The 19,003-nt window shown below is 55.9% G+C and overlaps 2 protein-coding genes and 4 non-coding genes across 6 annotated transcripts; 1 reads left to right on the top strand and 5 right to left on the bottom strand.

Annotated features, from left to right (window-relative positions):
• Positions 1 to 711: 711 nt before the first annotated feature.
• Positions 712 to 3,946, top strand: SLC25A11 (solute carrier family 25 member 11). Its single transcript, XM_085045234.1, has 8 exons — positions 712 to 902; positions 1,396 to 1,548; positions 1,818 to 2,024; positions 2,122 to 2,212; positions 2,446 to 2,536; positions 2,632 to 2,731; positions 2,844 to 2,895; positions 3,247 to 3,946. The coding sequence occupies exons 1-8, from the start codon at positions 826 to 828 to the stop codon at positions 3,400 to 3,402; spliced, it is 927 nt and encodes a 308-aa protein (XP_084901360.1). The 5' UTR covers positions 712 to 825; the 3' UTR covers positions 3,403 to 3,946.
• Positions 3,943 to 7,143, bottom strand: PSMB6 (proteasome 20S subunit beta 6). Its single transcript, XM_085045236.1, has 6 exons — positions 6,950 to 7,143; positions 6,393 to 6,460; positions 5,366 to 5,497; positions 5,157 to 5,286; positions 4,680 to 4,824; positions 3,943 to 4,272 (listed from the first exon to the last, which is right to left on the bottom strand). Exons 1-6 carry the CDS (start codon positions 7,037 to 7,039, stop codon positions 4,136 to 4,138), a joined length of 702 nt encoding a protein of 233 aa, XP_084901362.1. The 5' UTR covers positions 7,040 to 7,143; the 3' UTR covers positions 3,943 to 4,135.
• A 3,798-nt stretch (positions 7,144 to 10,941) lies between these two features.
• On the bottom strand, positions 10,942 to 11,131 carry LOC146423196 (U2 spliceosomal RNA). The gene has a single exon (XR_014847747.1). It is a non-coding gene; the product is annotated as a U2 spliceosomal RNA (small nuclear RNA).
• Positions 11,132 to 13,564: 2,433 nt separating this feature from the next.
• On the bottom strand, positions 13,565 to 13,755 carry LOC146423197 (U2 spliceosomal RNA). Its single transcript, XR_014847745.1, has one exon. It is a non-coding gene; the product is annotated as a U2 spliceosomal RNA (small nuclear RNA).
• Positions 13,756 to 17,034: 3,279 nt separating this feature from the next.
• LOC146423198 (U2 spliceosomal RNA) lies at positions 17,035 to 17,225 on the bottom strand. Its single transcript, XR_014847746.1, has one exon. It is a non-coding gene; the product is annotated as a U2 spliceosomal RNA (small nuclear RNA).
• A 1,234-nt stretch (positions 17,226 to 18,459) lies between these two features.
• LOC146423199 (U2 spliceosomal RNA) lies at positions 18,460 to 18,649 on the bottom strand. The gene has a single exon (XR_014847744.1). It is a non-coding gene; the product is annotated as a U2 spliceosomal RNA (small nuclear RNA).
• Between the last annotated feature and the right edge of the window lie 354 nt (positions 18,650 to 19,003).

Below are 19,003 nucleotides of genomic sequence, written 5' to 3' on the forward strand. Positions count from 1 at the left end.
GGTCCGAGTGACCCGGCTGCTGACTGATGCACCCAAGACTGCCAGCAGTGCCCCCAAGTGCACCCGAAGTGACTCCCAGTGACCTCCAACGCTCCCCAGTGCACCCAAAGTGCTTCCCAGTGCCCGTCTGTACACCCAAGGTGCCTCCCAGTGGCCCGCAGTGCACCAAAAGCGCCTGCTAGGTGCACTCAAAGTGCCTCCCAGTGACCGCCCAGTGTGTCCAGAGAGCCTGCCAACGATGCTCAGTGTACCGAGTGTTTCTCAGCATATCCACAGAGCCTTCCAATACCTGACAGCGCCCTCCAGCGTCTCAAATGCTTTCCAGTATCTCCCAGTCCGTCCCAGTACTCCCCGGCACTCACCGCTTAGAACAGGACAGGGCAGGCATCACCCCACGGTGCTGAGCAGCGGCGGGACCGAGTGCGGGGGGTCCCGGTTGCCGACCCCTCCCGACGCCGGCGGCTTTCCTTCAGCCCCCCAAGATGGCGGAATCTCGCGAGAGAGGGGCGGGGCTCCCAAGCGCCAGCCTCGGCCCCCACCAATCCCCTTGGTTACTGAACAATTTCCCTTCCCGCCTAAATACCCTCCACCAATGAGAGGCGTGAGGAGGGAACACGCCCCCGGGTGCGCTGCCACGCCTCTTACTCTTAGAGGCGGTGCTTCCCCGGAAAGCCACACCCCCCGCGACTTCCCCGCCTCGGCGCCGCGCAGGCGCCCCGCGCAGGCGCACTGGCGCCGCGCCCCCCCCGAGTCACCTTGGGGCGCCGCCGGTGCCAGACCCCGCGCGCGCCCCCCCCGCGCCCCCAGTACCAGGGTCCGGCCGCGATGGCAGCGGCACCAGCGGCCGAGAGGCCCAAGACCTCCCCGAAGTCCGTGAAGTTTCTCTTCGGCGGCCTGGCCGGGTGAGAGCCCCCCCCTCCCGCCAAACTGAGACAACCCTTCCCCCGCCAAACCGAGATCCCCCTGCCCAGACCCTTCAGATCGCTCCTAAACCCCCTTCAGCCCCCGAAACCAACCCCGATGCCCCTCAAAACCCCTCAACTCCCCCAAAACCCTTTTAACTCCTCCCCATCCCCACCATTGCCCCAACAGCCCCCCCCAAAAATCACTTCTGAGTCCCTCTAATGCTCCCCAAGCCCCCTTCAGACCTCCCCACCCCTCTAATGCCTTCCATAATCAATTCAAACACACTGAGCCCTTTCAAACCTCTCGAAATCCCATCCAGCTATCCCCAAACCCTCCCCGTGCCCCTCCACAGATCCCCAAAACTCCTTCAGATTCCCTCCCCACCTCAGGTTTCCTCTGAGAGGGTTGTGGGTGCATCTGGGGGGCATTGGAGAGGGGTGTGAGTGTTTTGGGGGTCCCCGTGACCCTTCGTGATCCCTTTTCCTTCAGAATGGGGGCCACAGTTTTCGTCCAGCCTCTGGACCTTGTGAAGAACAGGATGCAGCTGAGTGGGGCTGGGGCCAAGGGCCGCGAGTACCGGACATCTCTGCACGCCTTGGGGTCCATCCTGCGCCACGAAGGGCTGAGGGGCATCTACACGGGGTATGGTCCCCCCAAACCCTCCCTGCAAGCACCCTGAACCTCCAAACCCCTGGTACAACTCTTGAACTCCCAAACCTGCTGGGACCCCCCCAAACCCCACATCCCTGCACACCCTGGGGTCCATCCCATGCTGCAAGGGGTAGTGGGTCATGTAGATGAGATACAGTGGCCCCCAAAAGCTCCTCAAAACCCCAAGCACTGGCAAGCCTTGAACTCTTTCCTGACTCCCCCAATTTTGGGACCCCCCCTTATTCTCCATGTCTCTCCAGGCTGTCGGCAGGGCTTCTACGCCAGGCCACCTACACCACCACACGCCTGGGCATCTACAGTGTCCTCCTGGAGCGTTTTGGGGGAGCCGATGGGACCCCCCCTCCGTTCTTGGCCAAGGCAGCCATGGGCATGACAGCAGGGGCTGCAGGGGCCTTTGTGGGGACCCCGGCCGAGGTGGCCCTCATCCGCATGACAGCTGATGGCAGGTGAGTTCCCGATCCTCCAGGAAATACCTGCGTCCCCCTCCCTCACCCAACTCAACTTTTTTTACCAAAATCTTCTTTTTTTTGCCCCAAATCCCAGGCTGCCCCCTGGCGAGCGCCGCGGGTATCGCAATGTATTCGACGCTCTTGTGAGGATGGCGAGGGAGGAGGGGGTGCTCACGCTGTGGAGGGTAGGTGGGGGCTGCGGGACCCCAAGGTCCATCCATGATGCCCCTGTTGCCTCCCCAGGGGTGCAGGAGGGGGTCTTCATGCTCTTGGGGGGGAAGCTTGGATTTCCTCAACTCCCATCACCCACCCCAGAGCTGCGTCCTCAGTGTGGTGAGGGAGGAGAATGTGGTCTGGGGGAGAATGTGGGGTGTTTGGGGGTGCACAGGTCTTAACCAATCCCCCCGTTTTACCCCAGGGCTGCATCCCCACCATGGCCCGTGCTGTGGTGGTCAACGCTGCCCAGCTTGCCTCCTACTCCCAATCCAAGCAATTCCTGCTTGACTCTGGTGAGTTTGGGGGGCCGGCTACTGGGAAATGCCAAATCCTGGCACGTTCCCCCCCCCCCCCCCCGTTCCCCTTTGATGTTTTGGGGTGCCCCCAGGGCATTTTCGTGATGACATCCTGTGCCACTTCTGCGCCAGTATGATCAGCGGGCTGGTGACCACGGCTGCTTCCATGCCTGTTGACATTGTCAAGACCCGGTGGGTTCATTTTGGGGGACTCCACTGCCCCTAAGATAATCACAGATGTGATTATCCAACCCACATCATCACCCAAAAACCCATGTTTTCACCCGTAAATTTTCCCAAACAGGATCCAGAACATGCGGACAATAGATGGGAAACCCGAGTACCGCAATGGGCTGGTGAGTGAGTGGGGTTAGGGAGGACAACATGATTTAAGGGGGTTGCTCCTCTGTCATTTTGAGAGGAGTTCCCTTTCAGCTGGGGGGTTTCACACCAATTCGTGGGTGTTCCCTGTCACTGGAGGCGGGGCAGGAATTTACCTAATTTTGAGATCTCCACATTTTTGGAGAGATCCCCTGTCATTTTTGGAAGGTTTCTGATAGTTTTTGGGGCATTTTTCATCATTTTGATGTTGGACATGTTATTTCAGCAGGGTGTCACATCTTTTTGTGAGGGCATCCATGTAATTTTTTTGGAAGGTTTTTTTATAATGTTGTGGTCCCCTGTCCTGACATATTGCCCCCCTGCAGGACGTTTTGCTGAAGGTGGTGCGGTATGAGGGGTTCTTCAGCCTCTGGAAGGGCTTTACCCCCTACTATGCCCGCCTTGGCCCCCACACCGTGCTCACCTTTATCTTCCTCGAGCAGATGAACAAGTGGTACCAGCGGCTCTTCCTCAGCGCCTGACACCCCCTCCCTGGGGGCAAGGGGGGAATCTGCCCCCATCCCATGGGTTCTATAGGGGCACCTGACCCCCCATGAAGGGGCCTTGGGTAGGTCTGACCTCTCCTTCAGGTGGTGTGTGGGTGTCTGACCCCCCTCACCTCAGCAGGGGCTGGGGGGGAGGTGGCTCTGTAGGAGTGCCTGACCACCCCCATCAAGGCTATGAATTGGCCCTGGTGCCCTATGGAGTACATGACCCACTCTTTGGGGCAGTAGGGATCCCTGGGGCCTTATGGAGGGGCCCTGGGCCCAATAGGGGCGCTTGATCCCTGCCATGGGGGCAACAGGGGATGCCTTGTCCCTATGGGGCAGCCCTACAGAGAGTGTAGGGTGTCCTCCCCCTGTGCCCCTTTGTGCCCCTTCGGGGGGTTTGCTACCAGCCAACATCAAGGTTACAGTGTGGGGCAGGAGCCCCCCCAAATTCCCCCTTCCCCCAGCACCCTACACGCTATGCTTTGTTAATGAATCATGGATCATGATCATGTAATTAAAGCAAAACCTACAGACACTGTGGGATGCTTTATCTCTGTCACACTGGGGGTGGTGGTCTGTGTCTGTCACAGTGTGGCTGTGGGCTTGCCCCCACCAGGGGTGACAGGAAAGGACTCCAAATCCAGAGCCCCATAGCATCCAGCAGAGGCAGCGGAGCCATTTATTGTCTCCCCCACCAAATTTGGGGATCTTGGGAGTCTTTCCCTCAGACAGGGGGTCCACCGTCACCCCAGGGCAGATCAGAGCCGGCCAAGACTGTCCGTTCCACACCCTCCTCAGTGATGGCCGCCAGCCTGATGACCCCCCCGCTGGATCCGTCCCGCACCATTGCCAGGGCCAGTGCTGTGGGGACACACGTCAGGGACCCCCAAACCCGTTCACATTCCCAAATCCCCTCCCAGGACACTCCAAAACCCTTCATTGCTGCTCAACTGTACTATGCCCCCAAATCCTCTCCCACAACACCCCTAAACCCTTTCATGTTCCCCAGATCCCCTCTCAGAACCCATCCAAACTCCTGTGTTTCCCAAATCCTCTTGCAGGACCGCCCAAAACCCTTCCACGTTCCCACATTCCCTCCCAAGACCTCCAACCCTTCCACGTTCCCCCAGTCTACTCCCAGGACATCCCCAAAACCCTCAATGCCAGCCAAACTCCTCTGTGCCCCCCAGATCCCCTCCCAGGGCCCCAAGCTCCCTCTCAGGACCCTTCCCATTGCCTCCAAATTCTGCGATATCCCCCAAACCCACCACGGGCGACGAATTCCTGGCACTGGGAGCGGCTCATCCCAGGCTGGAACGTGGCATCCAGGAAGCCATAGATGTAGGAGCTGCCCGAGCCCCCCACAGCAAAGGGTTGGCGCAGGAGGAGACCTCCCAGTGGCACCACATACACCTGGGGGGCACAGGGGGGGCTGTAGGGTGCTGCAGAGCAGAGGAGGTGGGGCGGAAAGAGGGGACTCTGGGGGAGAGATAGGTGTGTAGCAGTGCTGCTGTGTGGCAGTTAAGGGGATACCAGGAAGCAAAAGGAGACAGAGGGCAGAGTGCGCCACTCCCAGACGGAACAGGGGACACTCAGGCAGAAAAAGGGACGTTCTGGATCAGAATATGGGACACGGCAGGGCAGAAGAAAGGGGCATACTGGGGCAGAAGAGGGGACAGTCTAGGGCAGAAAAGGAGTATGCTCCAGGTCAGAAAAAGGGGACACTGGGACTGAAGGGTTCCTACCTGTCCCCCTCGCCGCTGGTCCCACCCAGCAACAATGATGCCAGCGCTGAGCTCCTCACGGTACCGGTAGCAGCTCTGCTGGAAGAGGCGGGCAGCCGTGCGCACCCGCGGCGGCTCCTCCAGCTCCACGCTGTGGGGCAAGGCCAGGTGTGGGGCAGGGATTCGACTCCACAGCCCACCTCGCCCTGCCCCGTGCCTACGGGGGGTACCTGTGGAAGGCCAGCTGATAGGCCACAGCGTCGGCCACTGCCTGCGTGTCAGCTGCCGAGCCGGAGCGGCAGCAGAAGATTCGGTCGTGGACAGGGGTCAGTTTGTCTGTCACCCGGTTGGCCACATAGGACCTGTGGGACACCACGGAAACGGCACAGTGACAGCAGAATTATGTTACAGTGACAACCCACCGAGGTGATGCCACAAGAGTAGCAACGAGCTAGAGGTGCCCAGAAAGCCCTGGAAAGCAGGTGTTGATCTCAGTAAGATGCCAGAACTTCTCTGGGCACAAAGTGAGTGCCAGGTTTTGCTGGCCTGGGACTTAGAAATGTGGGATTTGCTGTGCTAATAAACAAAAGAAAAAAAAAAATGGAGCAAGTCCCAGAAAGCCAGGGATAATCCCTGGGGAATGCTTGGAATTGGGTTTTACAGTAACACCAGAATGGAATCAACAAAAATATTTCAGGTTTTCTTTCTTCAAAGATCTGAGGCAATGGAAAGATTTTTTTCTTTCTTAACAGAGCCAAAATTATAGTAAAAGCAGTGTGTGTAGTGTATCATATTTTACAGATGAATCAAGCACTACATGACATAGAAGGATTCAGGAAATACTTTGGATTGGGTGATTTAAACATAGAATTTAAATGGAATTTTTACCACCACGTTAGGGAATGGTTCTGTGTGACTTGGGAACTCCCCCTTGAAAGAGGAAAAAGGATTTTGCCTAGAAAAATGTATCCATGGAGAGAAATCCACAGATCAGGACCAAGAGCACAAGCTTTAACCTGAGAATGTTTTTGCAAGACTTATTCCACGTAAATAAAAGATTCTTGGATGATTATGGCGATGGAAAAATGCCTGTCAGGTATGACACTGATACCTGGGGACACCTGGGACCCTATCCACAGCTTTGGGGGTGGCTTCTCAGTGACCTCGTGGTGACATCGTGACGGGAGTGACAACCCCATTAAAGAGTCCCAGCTGCCCCCCGAGGTCGCTGATGACGTCACGGCTCTTGGCACTCACCCGGTGGTGGTTCGGGAGTCAGCCCCTATGATGACGCCTCCATCGAACTCCACGGCCATGATGGTGGTCTGGGGGGAGAGGAGGGAGGGGCTGCGCTGAGAGTCCGTACCCTATAGCAGCCCCTGCCCCAGTGAAACCACTCCGTGCCCCACAGAAACCCCCTTTCCACAGCAGCGCTTGCCCCACAGAAACCCTCGCCCCACAGAACCGTCTGCGCCACAGCAGCTGCCCACTCTCCTCACAGAAACCCCCCCGTGGCCCACAGCACCACTCTCCGGGAGGTCCCTCTGATCCATATTCCCCTTCCAGCACCCTTTAGGGAACTCTGTGCTCCCCCACTCCCTGCCCCCAGCCCTTTCTGCCCCATACCCAGCCCTAAGCTCCCCTTCAACCCCACACTGGCCTCAGACCCTCTGGCCCACAGCCCGCTTCTTCCGCCCCATGGCGGGTTCTCCTGGTCCATTACACCCCCACCGTCCGTAAACCCATCGCGAGCGTGCAGCCCTCCAAGTGGGTCCTTCCAAGTGGGTTCCCCTGCCGCCCCTCGGCCCACTCACGCCGGTGCTGACGGGCTCCGCCGTCCAGTCCCGATGCGGCCCGGTGGGGCCTGACCCGGCCCGCGGCTCCCACACCGTCACCGCCGCCATCTTCCCCCGCACTTTACGGCAGCGTGATCACCACGGCGGGGCCGGTGCAATGCTTTACGGGAGCGTGGCAGGAGCGGCAGGGCGGTAGGCAGCTGTGCTTCACGGCAGTGTGGCGCCCGCTGTGGTGATCGTGCTTTTCCATGGAAATAAAATCCTTACGGTTCTCCCAAGCCCAGGAATCCCTACGGCAGCCCCTTCAGCGCAGCCCACCCCGTGCAGTGAACTTAACGTGGTCAAAATCTTTACTTTGAGAAAGTAGGCCGTGCACGTGTTATACAGTGTACATACGGGTAATAAGTATGTGCAGGTATAAGGCTAAACACTTTATTTAGCATCCAGTATTTAATAAAATATTTGGAGAAACGCGTATCAGTTTTTGCATCAGCATAGCCCAATTTGTAACGTAAGAAGCGGTAGCACCAACATCCAGAGCCAGAAGTTTTTAAGAGTGGAAAGCGATGTTCTGTATTGAAATGGGTACAGACTGTATGTGCCAATTTTTGTATGTATTCAGCCAGATTTTCAAATGATGGGAGATGTTGTCTAAGGGAGAGTATTTTGTGAAGTTTTTTTCTGCTATTTATAGCCATACCTGTAAGTTCGTGCAGCTACGGACCGTCATCTTGCGGCCGGATTCTACGTCACGGCGACCAGGACGGAGAAGTAGCACTTCAGAAGTGCTTTCTGAGCACTGATAATTTCAGGCCTTTAAAGCTGCACTGAAAAAGAGCAGATATCAGATGGGAAGAGCAAGTAGCAAAAGAGTAAAAAAGAACATTGTGAGCAAGGGAAGTTCTGCAAGTTTTGAGTTGTCCATGTACGATTTTGATCTTCCATCAGGTAAGAAAAGTATCAGGATGTAAGGAATGTATGGAATGAAACAGCAATAAAATAGAGGGGATGAGAGCAGAAATCCCGTGTTAAATATTAGGAGGTTCCCATTTGGGTTTTTTCATCATTGTTCATGAATTTTTTGTGGTTTGATTTAGGCATCTTTATGATTTAGGCATCTGAGAGTCTTTGAAGATGGTGAATGAGTACTCACATGAGTTGTCAAAGAGACCAGGGTCCTTCTGTCATGGGGTGTTCCATTGGCAGCAGTTGCTGTGACACATTCTTCTCGTGTGGCCTGCTTCTGCAAAGCAGAAAGAAACACAGAAAAGAAACAGAGTTATGTTTCTTATAATTTCAAAATAGTAAAAAGGAATTATGCTTGTCCCTCTCATAGCCATAATGAAAGCAGTGCTGTAGAACAACATGGAGAAATCAAAGAGCAAACCAAATTTGTGGGTGAAAGGATGTTGCAACCTTAAGAGAAGCACAGGAAAGTGGTTTAAGGCAGAGAGATAATTATACAGCAGAAAGAAGAGGAGGAGGAGGAGCAGGAGGGTGGCAAAACAGGCTGAAAGTATAGATATTAATGTAATCTATTTTTAAGCAAATAAGAGCACAAAAGTGAAATAAAACCTTAAAAACACCTTCCTTCTGCCCCTCTGTTGTACGTACTGCAGCAGCACAGGGCAGCAGGGAGCGGGGACTACTGTAACCTGTTGTTTCTCCCACGGGAGATGGTCGTTTGCAAAGTTGGCCAATGTGAGTGCATCTCCTGAGCAACAGATGTGTGCCAAGCGGTGCAGCGTGGGTCATTCTTGCACAGGGTGCAGTTCTTCAAGGACAGGCTCCTTCAGTGTGTGGTTGTATACGGGCTTGAGGTGGATCTGTCCATCCCCGTGAACCTGCCCAGGCCGCAGGGGCACAGTCGCTTCACTACTGCGGTCACCACGGGCCTCAGAGGAATCTCAGCTCTGGTTCCTGGAGTGCCCGCTCCCCGCTTTCCTTCTCCAGTGACCTCGGTGCCTGGCTGCAGAGTTGTTTGTGTCACCTATTTCCAGCTAGTTGTTTTCTGGTTTAAATTAGAAATGTGCAATGAATTGTTTTGTTTCTTTTGAGATATGGTATCACAGAAGTGTTAGCACCATTTGTAAGTGCCCCGGCCTTGCCCAGCAGCACAGGTGTCTTTGGAGCCAGCAGTGACCGGCTTTGCCAGACACGGTGGAAGCTTGTAGAAAGTTGTTGCAGAAGCCCCTCTTGTAGCCTCATCCCCCCCTGCCCCCTTGCAACAGTACCCAAGCTTGTCCATGCAAGCCCAACACAGACAGATACAGGACTGTGACATGCAAATATAAGTGTTGTATATATAAATGAATCAATAAAGGCCTATTAAATGTAGCAAGTAATTACATAGATGAAGCAATGAAAAGAAAAAAAAAGCAAAGAGATTGATTAGCTCTTAGCAACAAATTTTAAGCATATATTACATGTAATGTAGGCAGAGGTTTCATATAAGTAGATAGCTAGTGTCAAAATGGAGAAGTCTAATGTGCTTTTGAATTGTCAAAAGTCACAGGTGTGAACATTGTAAATATGTGTTCTGTGTGTTAACAGAAGTTAGATGAGTGCCAATCGATGTGTAAGTAAGTATGAAGAGACCTTTTCTATAATAAGTGCAAATGGACATGGTATAAAAAGATTAGTGTAAATCCGTAGAAATGTAGCGGGGGCATAAGAAAATAGGTTTTGGTAAAGGTTTTGTTTTATCTTATGTAGGGGAAAGTAATTAATGAAGTTTTTCTATTATTTGTATCCATACCTGGAACTTTGTACGGTATAGAATGGTATTTTCCAGGTGCATTCTGTGACACGACAAGCAAGAGGGAGAAGCAGCACTTCAGGATTCGTTCCCCCGTACTGATAATTGCAGTCCTTCCAATGTGCATTAAAACGAAGAGATATGAGAAGGTAAGAGCAGGAAGAAAAAGAGAAAAAAAAAAACCATCCTGAGGTAGGGAACTCCTGCAATTTTTCTGTTGTCCATTTCTTGTTTCTTAGGGAAGGACACATATCCAGGTGGCCGCAGTGTGTCACAGGAGAAGTAGTGGCCTTTTTGAGTTTCAGCAATAAATAATTTTTCACGTGTTGTATGTGAAGTAGCTGAAGCATGTTACATAATTACAAAATCACAGGCTAAAACCACCTTTTTTTTAGATCTTGAAAACATTTTCTGTCTTGCAGCAAAGCTGTTTACTACCTTTATGGCTGGCCATTTATTCCCAAGCCACAGTATAGTACCCAGTGCCTTACGAATGCTGCTACCCAAGTGAAGGAGATGACTTAAGTATCTAGTAAGAAGAAAGTATACCAGAAAAAAGAGAATTGAAAGAAGCAGCCACTGTTGATATGGACCATCGTGGCGCTGCAGCCATCACGTCAGTCACAGACAGGCCTGTAAGAGTTTTCTGTAAACAGCGAGAATGAAGCTCAGAAGTGCTGTGGAAGCAGGTGGTTTGACTTGCTAAAGAATAGAAAGATACGTTATGAATTGACATACTTACCCTCGCTCTCTCCACCATTCGGGTATTTCCGGTAGCACCTGCAGAAGCCGACTTGCGCTGTCCCTTTTCACTGTAACCTACTTATTAATCTCCCCGTTATTAGCGCCCTACAACAGAGCTCCTGGGAGAGGCGGGGCTAAGGCACGAGATGTTGCGGGCGCTGAGGCAGAAAGACGGGCGGGATCCACAACCTACAGCGCTGCCTTCGCGGCACCTTCGGAAGCGCCACAAACCTTTTGTCACATAATAACGTCTGATATTGCGACAAATATACATAGCAGTTAAGCAACCGCTCTCTCCTTGTGCTTTTTCACTACCGTAATGTCCCCGTGCGGGGTGCGCCGTTCCCGGAGGCACCGCATTGCCGGGAAGATGCACCGGGCGTGAGAGCGAGCTCCGGGATGACAGCGAGCCCCTGCCAGGAACTCGCGGGAGGAATACCCACAGACTTGTGATGTTTAGTGTTTCCGAATGCATTTAGTCTGTGTTTGGCAGTCGAAAGGTCCCCGGTGGGGATGCACCGCTGCCGGAGGCACCGCAATACCGGGACGATGTGCGGAGCCGAGGGAGCAAGCTTTGGACCCAACTCCCGAGCTCAAATACCCGCTTAACATAAAGTCCTCTCACCAAGGCGTACCCAAAACCGAATAAATAACTATAAACACTACACTCGATCTTAGCCAAACGGCCGAGCGGCGATGACAATCTCCTTCCCCCGCTCCCGGCGGCACCCCGCTCGACAAACACACACCTCGCTGTCTCCCCCGCGCCGCCGCGCACCTCCTTTCCAGCAATTTAGAGACTCTTTCCCGCTGTGTTCCCGCACTGTCAGCACATGTTTCTGAAGCACTGACCCAAAATCACGGCGGTGCTCTGGTTCTCTAATATGCATCACCCCGCCGCTCCGGCCGGCCGCGCGGGAAGCTCGTGAGGCGCTGGGAGCTCCGGGAGAGGCGGAAAGGCTCGGGAGCTGCAGGAGATTTTTCACGGATTCTCGGCGCGGCCAGCGGGGCCGGACAGGCCGGCAGAGGCACGGCGAAGGTGCCGCGCTCGGGCTTTTGGCCGCTCGGACCATGCGGTTGGATTTGCCGAGCCGGGGCTGAGAGGAGCTGCGGGGATTTGTGTGGGGAAAAATGGAAAAAAGGTCTTTTTTCGGGGACTCAGGAAGGGCTTGAAACCCCATTTCCCCCCGCGCCCCCCGCGCACCGAGGCCTAAACTCTGCAAATCCCCCAATAAAGCTCTCAAGATGCTATTCGCGCCGCTAAGGACTCGAGTTTGCCTCACCGATCTTCATCCGCCATGATGCCGCCGATCGCTGCGCGCAGTGATCTAATTTGCATGGCCGGACCTCTTTTCCCCAGACGCCATTCATGCGGGATTGTGCTTTAATTTGCATGACCCCGCCCCTTTACCGAGACTGCGATTCGCGCCGCGTTTCGGCTAGTTTGCATAACTCCGCCCATTTTCCCCAAGAGGCCATTCGCGCGTGAGGTAATCTAAATTAGCATAACCCCGCCCCTTTCTCCCAAGATGCCGATCGCGCATGAGGTAATCTAAATTAGCATAACCCCGCCCCTTTCTCCCAAGATGCACCTCGGGCATGAGGTCATGCCGATTTGCATAACCCCGCCCATTTCTCCCAGGATGCACCTCGGGCATGAGGTCATGCCGATTTGCATAACCCCGCCCATTTCTCCCAGGATGCACCTCGGGCATGAGGTCATGCCGATTTGCATAACCCCGCCCATTTCTCCCAGGATGCACTTCGGGCATGAGGTAATGCCGATTTGCATAACCCCGCCCATTTCTCCCAAGATGCACTTCGGGCATGAGGTAATGTAAATTAGCATAACCCCGCCCATTTCTCCCAGGATGCACTTCGGGCATGAGGTCATGCCGATTTGCATAACCCCGCCCATTTCTCCCAAGATGCACTTCGGGCATGAGGTCATGCCGATTTGCATAACCCCGCCCATTTCTCCCAGGATGCACCTCGGGCATGAGGTCATGCCGATTTGCATAACCCCGCCCGTTTCTCCCAGGATGCACCTCGGGCATGAGGTCATGCCGATTTGCATAACCCCGCCCATTTCTCCCAGGATGCACCTCGGGCATGAGGTCATGCCGATTTGCATAACCCCGCCCATTTCTCCCAGGATGCACCTCGGGCATGAGGTCATGCCGATTTGCATAACCCCGCCCATTTCTCCCAGGAGGCACTTCGGGCATGAGGTAATGCCGATTTGCATAACCACGCCCTCCTCCCCCAGCCGCCGCAAACCCCGCCCATAGCTTCCTCATTTGCATTTCCCTCACGAGGCGCGGCTCGGGCCCGGCCCGCTCTGCCGGGCGGGTTCGGGACAGCGGGGGTCGGGGGATTCCTCGCCCCTTTCTGGGGCTTTTCGGGGGCGGCAGAGGGACCCTCGGGGCTGCGGTAAGAGCAGGGGAGGGGGGAAATCCCGGGGAGGACACGGGGAACCCCCGAAAATCCCTCAAAATTGTCACATCGCCCCCAGAATTGCTGAGGAAACCGGGGAGGGTCGGGGGGGGGGGGCTTCAGGGAATTTTCCGGCTTTGGGGACTCCCGGGATCTCCTAGGTCACCCCCAGGACCTCCCGGCCGCTGCCGAAGCAGCTCCGATGAGGTTTTGCACCTATTTTACCTCACAAATAAACAAAATCCGTGTTTTCAAAAAGAATCGAGATCTTTATTTGCATCGTAGCAACATCCGCGATCGAAGAGCTGCAAAAAAGAGACCCGCGCGGCTCCCCGCCCCGCTCCTCACCTCCCTCACGGATTTATTTGGTAAAACTGCCCAAATCCCCTCCCCGATTCATTTAAACAACAGTATTATCCTTTATTTCCCTGAGAAAAAGTTTAAACTGACCCGGAAAGCGGCGAAATCACGGAGTTTAACCCAAAAGAGTGCGCGCGGGAGGCGCCGCCGTCTCGCGGCACCTGCGAGGGGAGAGGGGAGAGGGGAGAGAATCAGCGCCGCCCGAGCCTGGCAGCCGCTCGGGAGGCGGAGAAGCGCTATTACAGCAGAAAAGGGTGGGCGATAGTGCGGGACAGCTTCGGCAATTCCCACTATTTCTGATTTTAATCTGTTTTTAACCGAGTCAAGGTCCCTGGCGGAGGTGCATCGGTCCCAAAGGCAATGCAATACCGGGACGATGCGCGGAGCGGAAAACACAAGCTCCACATCTAACTCCCGAGCCCATAATCCCGCTTAATACAAAGTCCTCACATGGAGACCATATCAGCTATTAAACTGATAAGAACAAATATTCCACTCCATCTTAACCAAAAGGCCGAGAAGCGATGCCAGTCTGCTCCCGCGCTCCCGGCCGCACCCCGCTCGCCTCATGCACAACTCACGGCGACCATTTCTCCGCCCTCCAGCTCTTTCCCAGCTCTTCCCGCGCCAATTCCCGCTCGCCTGCCCCCCTTTCCGCCGCGCTGCTACGGCGCTGAGCCTCAAATCCCCAAAAATTCGTGACCGCGCCTCAATTTCCCGTGGTTCCGTTTGCTGAGCGAGTTCTTAAATTTGCATAGCCCCGCCCATTTCTCCCAGGATGCCGTTCGGGGATGAGGTAATGCCGATTTGCATAACCCCGCCCATTTCTCCCAGGATGCACCTCGTGCATGAGGTCATGCCGATTTGCATAACCCCGCCCATTTCTCCCAGGATGCACCTCGGGCATGAGGTCATGCCGATTTGCATAACCCCGCCCATTTCTCCCAGGATGCACCTCGGGCATGAGGTCATGCCGATTTGCATAACCTCGCCCATTTCTCCCAGGATGCCCTTCGGGCATGAGGTCATGCCGATTTGCATAACCCCGCCCCCGCCCGCTCCCCCCCCCCCCCCAGCCGCCGCCGCCGCAAACCCCGCCGACAGCCTCCTCATTTGCATTTCCCTCACGAGGCGCGGCTCGGGCCCGGCCCGCCCGCTCTGCCGGGCGGGCTCGGGACAGCGGGGGTCGGGGGATCCCTCGCCCCTTTCTGGGGCTTTTCGCGGGCGGCAGAGGGACCCTCGGGGCTGCGGTAAGAGCAGGGGAGGGGGGAAATCCCGGGGAGGACACGGGGAACGCCCGAAAATCCCCCAAAATTGTCGCATCGCCCCCAAAATTGCTGAGGAAACCGGGGAGGTTCGGGGGGGCTTCAGGGAATTTTCCGGCTTTGGGGACTCCCGGGATCTCCTAGGTCACCCCCAGGACCTCCCGGCCGCTGCCGAAGCGGCTCCGCTGAGGTTTTGCACCTTTCTTTACCTCACAAATAAACAAAATCCGTGTTTTTAAAAAGAATCGAGATCTTTATTTGCATCGTAGCAACACCCGCGATCGAAGAGCTGCAAAAAAGAGACCCGCTCGGCTCCCCGCCCCGCTCCACACCTTCCTCACGGATTTATTTGGTAAAACTGCCCAAATCCCCTCCCCGATTCATTTAAACAGCATTATTATCCTTTATTTCCCTGAGAAAAGGTTTAAACTGACCCGGAAAGCGGCGAAATCACGGAGTTTAACCCAAAACAGTGCGCGCGGGAGGCGCCGCCGTCTCGCGGCACCTGCGAGGGGAGAAGGGAGAGAATCAGCGCCGCCCGAGCCTGGCAGCCGCTCGGGAGGCGGAGAAGCGTTATTTCAACAGAAAAGGGTGGGCGACAGTGCGGGACAGCTTCGGCAATTCCCACTATTTCTGATTTTAATCTGTTTTTAACCAAGCCAAGGTCCCTGGCGGGGGTGCACCGTGCGCGGAGGCACCACAATGCCGGGACAATGCGCGGAGTGGAGGAAGCCAGCTCCCCGTCCGACTCTCAAATAGTGAGATCACATTAACGACAGATGCTTTCATCGCGGAAGGATTAGGCACTAAGCCGATAACACCACACACCGCACTTGACTTCAGCTAAAAGGCCGAGAACCGACGCCGGTCACCTCCCGCGCTCCCGGCCGGACCCCGCTCGCCGCACACACAACTCACGGCGACCATTTCTTCGCGCTCCAGCTCTTTCGCAGCTCTTCCCGGGCCCTGTCCCGCTCGCCTGCCCCCCTTTCCGCCCGCGCTGCTGGGGCGCTAAACCTTAAATCCCCCAAAAATTCGTGACCGCGACTCAATTTCCCGTGGTGCCGTTCGCCGGCGAGTTCTTAGATTTGCATAGCCCCGCCTATTTCTCCCAGGATGCACTTCGGGCATGAGGTCATGCCGATTTGCATAACCCCGCCCATTTCTCCCAGGATGCACTTCGGGCATGAGGTCATGCCGATTTGCATAACCCCGCCCATTTCTCCCAGGATGCACCTCGGGCATGAGGTCATGCCGATTTGCATAGCCCCGCCCATTTCTCCCAGGATGCACCTCGGGCATGAGGTAATGACGATTTGCATAGCCCCGCCCATTTCTCCCAGGATGCACCTCGGGCATGAGGTCATGCTGATTTGCATGGCCCCGCCTATTTCTCCCAGGATGCACCTCGGGCATGAGGTCATGCCGATTTGCATAACCCCGCCCATTTCTCCCAGGATGCACCTCGGGCATGAGGTCATACCGATTTGCATATCCCCGCCCATTTCTCCCAGGATGCACCTCGGGCATGAGGTCATGCCGATTTGCATAACCCCGCCCATTTCTCCCAGGATGCACCTCGGGCATGAGGTCATGCCGATTTGCATAACCCCGCCCATTTCTCCCAGGAGGCACTTCGGGCATGAGGTAATGCTAATTTGCATAACCACGCCCTCCTCCCCCAGCCGCCGCAAACCCCGCCCATAGCCTCCTCATTTGCATTTCCCTTACGAGGCGCGGCTCGGGCCCGGCCCGCTCTGCCGGGCGGGTTCGGGACAGCGGGGGTCGGGGGATTCCTCGCCCCTTTCTGGGGCTTTTCGGGGGCGGCAGAGGGACCCTCGGGGCTGCGGTAAGAGCAGGGGAGGGGGGAAATCCCGGGGAGGACACGGGGAACCCCCGAAAATCCCTCAAAATTGTCACATCGCCCCCAAAATTGCTGAGGAAACCGGGGAGGGTCGGGGGGGGGGGGCTTCAGGGAATTTTCCGGCTTTGGGGACTCCCGGGATCTCCTAGGTCACCCCCAGGACCTCCCGGCCGCTGCCGAAGCGGCTCCGATGAGGTTTTGCACCTATTTTACCTCACAAATAAACAAAATCCGTGTTTTCAAAAAGAATCGAGATCTTTATTTGCATCGTAGCAACATCCGCGATCGAAGAGCTGCAAAAAAGAGACCCGCGCGGCTCCCCGCCCCGCTCCTCACCTCCCTCACGGATTTATTTGGTAAAACTGCCCAAATCCCCTCCCCGATTCATTTAAACAACAGTATTATCCTTTATTTCCCTGAGAAAAAGTTTAAACTGACCCGGAAAGCGGCGAAATCACGGAGTTTAACCCAAAAGAGTGCGCGCGGGAGGTGCCGCCGTCTCGCGGCACCTGCGAGGGGAGACGGGAGAGAATCAGCGCCGCCCGAGCCTGGCAGCCGCTCGGGAGGCGGAGAAGCGCTATTACAGCAGAAAAGGGTGGGCGATAGTGCGGGACAGCTTCGGCAATTCCCACTATTTCTGATTTTAATCTGTTTTTAACCAAGCCAAGGTCCCTGGCGGAGGTGCATCGGTCCCAAAGCCAATGCAATACCGGGACGATGCGCGGAGCGGAAAACACAAGCTCCACATCTAACTCCCGAGCCCATAATCCCGCTTAATACAAAGTCCTCACATGGAGACCATATCAGCTATTAAACTGATAAGAACAAATATTCCACTCCATCTTAACCAAAAGGCCGAGAAGCGATGCCAGTCTGCTCCCGCGCTCCCGGCCGCACCCCGCTCGCCTCATGCACAACTCACGGCGACCATTTCTCCGCCCTCCAGCTCTTTCCCAGCTCTTCCCGCGCCAATTCCCGCTCGCCTGCCCCCCTTTCCGCCGCGCTGCTGCGGCGCTGAGCCTCAAATCCCCAAAAATTCGTGACCGCGCCTCAATTTCCCGTGGTGCCGTTTGCTGAGCGCGTTCTTAAATTTGCATAGCCCCGCCCATTTCTCCCAGGATGCACCTCGGGCATGAGGTCATGCCGATTTGCATAACCCCGCCCATTTCTCCCAGGATGCCCTTCGGGCATGAGGTCATGTTGATTTGCATAACCCCGCCCATTTCTCCCAGGATGCACCTCGGGCATGAGGTCATGCCGATTTGCATAACCACGCCCTCCTCCCCCAGCCGCCGCAAACCCCGCCCATAGCCTCCTCATTTGCATTTCCCTCACGAGGCGCGGCTCGGGCCCGGCCCGCTCTGCCGGGCGGGTTCGGGACAGCGGGGGTCGGGGGATCCCTCGCCCCTTTCTGGGGCTTTTCGGGGGCGGCAGAGGGACCCTCGGGGCTGCGGTAAGAGCAGGGGAGAGGGGAAATCCCGGGGAGGACACGGGGAACGCCCGAAAATCCCCCAAAATTGTCGCATCGCCCCCAAAATTGCTGAGGAAACCGGGGAGGTTCCGGGGGGGCTTCAGGGAATTTTCCGGCTTTGGGGACTCCCGGGATCTCCTAGGTCACCCCCAGGACCTCCCGGCCGCTGCCGAAGCGGCTCCGATGAGGTTTTGCACCTATTTTACCTCACAAATAAACAAAATCCGTGTTTTTAAAAAGAATCGAGATCTTTATTTGCATCGTAGAAACATCGGCGATCGAAGAGCTGCAAAAAAAAAGCCGTGCGGCTCCCCGCCCCGCTCCTCGCCTCCTTCACGTGTTTATTTCATAAAACTGCCCCAAATCCCCTCCGAGATTCATTTAAACAACATTAATATCCTCTATTACCCTGATATAAATCGGAAACCCCCTCAGAAAGCGGCGAGATCCCCGAGTTTAACCCAAATAGCACGCAAAAGCACGGCACCCTGCGAGGGGCAGGGAGGAGAGAATCACAGCCGCTCGAGCTTTGTAGCTTCACAGGGGTCGGGAGTGCTGCTGTTTACCTTTAAGTATGGATAATCACGTTCACTTGGATTTAAATGTGTTTTTAACGACCAGAGGTCCCCGGCGGGGTGCACCGTTCCCGGAGGCACCGCAATACCCGAACCACGCGCGGAGCGGAGGGAGCAAGCTCCGGATCCAAGTCCCGAGCCCAAAAATCCTGTAATATAAAGTCCTCCCATCGAGGCCGTATCAGATATTGAACTGATAAGAATAGATACTACACTTGATCTTAGCCAAAAAGGCGAGGAACGATACACAGGGAATTCCAAAGGCGGTCCCCAGCCGCTCTCGCCCCTGACTCGCCCACCGCCCTCGCGTTGTTCCCGAGCTCCTCCCACGCTGCATTCCGCGCTCCCCTGCCTGCGCCTCACAAGCACAGAGCCCTGGAACCCCGCAAATCTCACAGCCACCCTTCCGAGCAGCCCCTTTGTGCTGTGACTGTTGAATCCGCACAGCCCCGCCCCTGGCTCTCCCTCCCGTCCGCATTCGGGTTCCGCCCCGGCAAAGAGGGGGCGCCGGGGGAGGCGCCGGGGGAGGCGCCGGGGGAGGCGCCGGGGGAGGCGCCGGGGGAGGCGCCGGGGGAGGCGCCGGGGGAGGCGCCGGGGGA

The sequence above is a fragment of the Lichenostomus cassidix genome, unplaced genomic scaffold (assembly GCF_008360975.1).
Source record: "Lichenostomus cassidix isolate B80296 unplaced genomic scaffold, HeHo_3.0 HiC_scaffold_34, whole genome shotgun sequence".
NCBI classification, from domain to species: Eukaryota; Metazoa; Chordata; class Aves; order Passeriformes; family Meliphagidae; genus Lichenostomus; species Lichenostomus cassidix.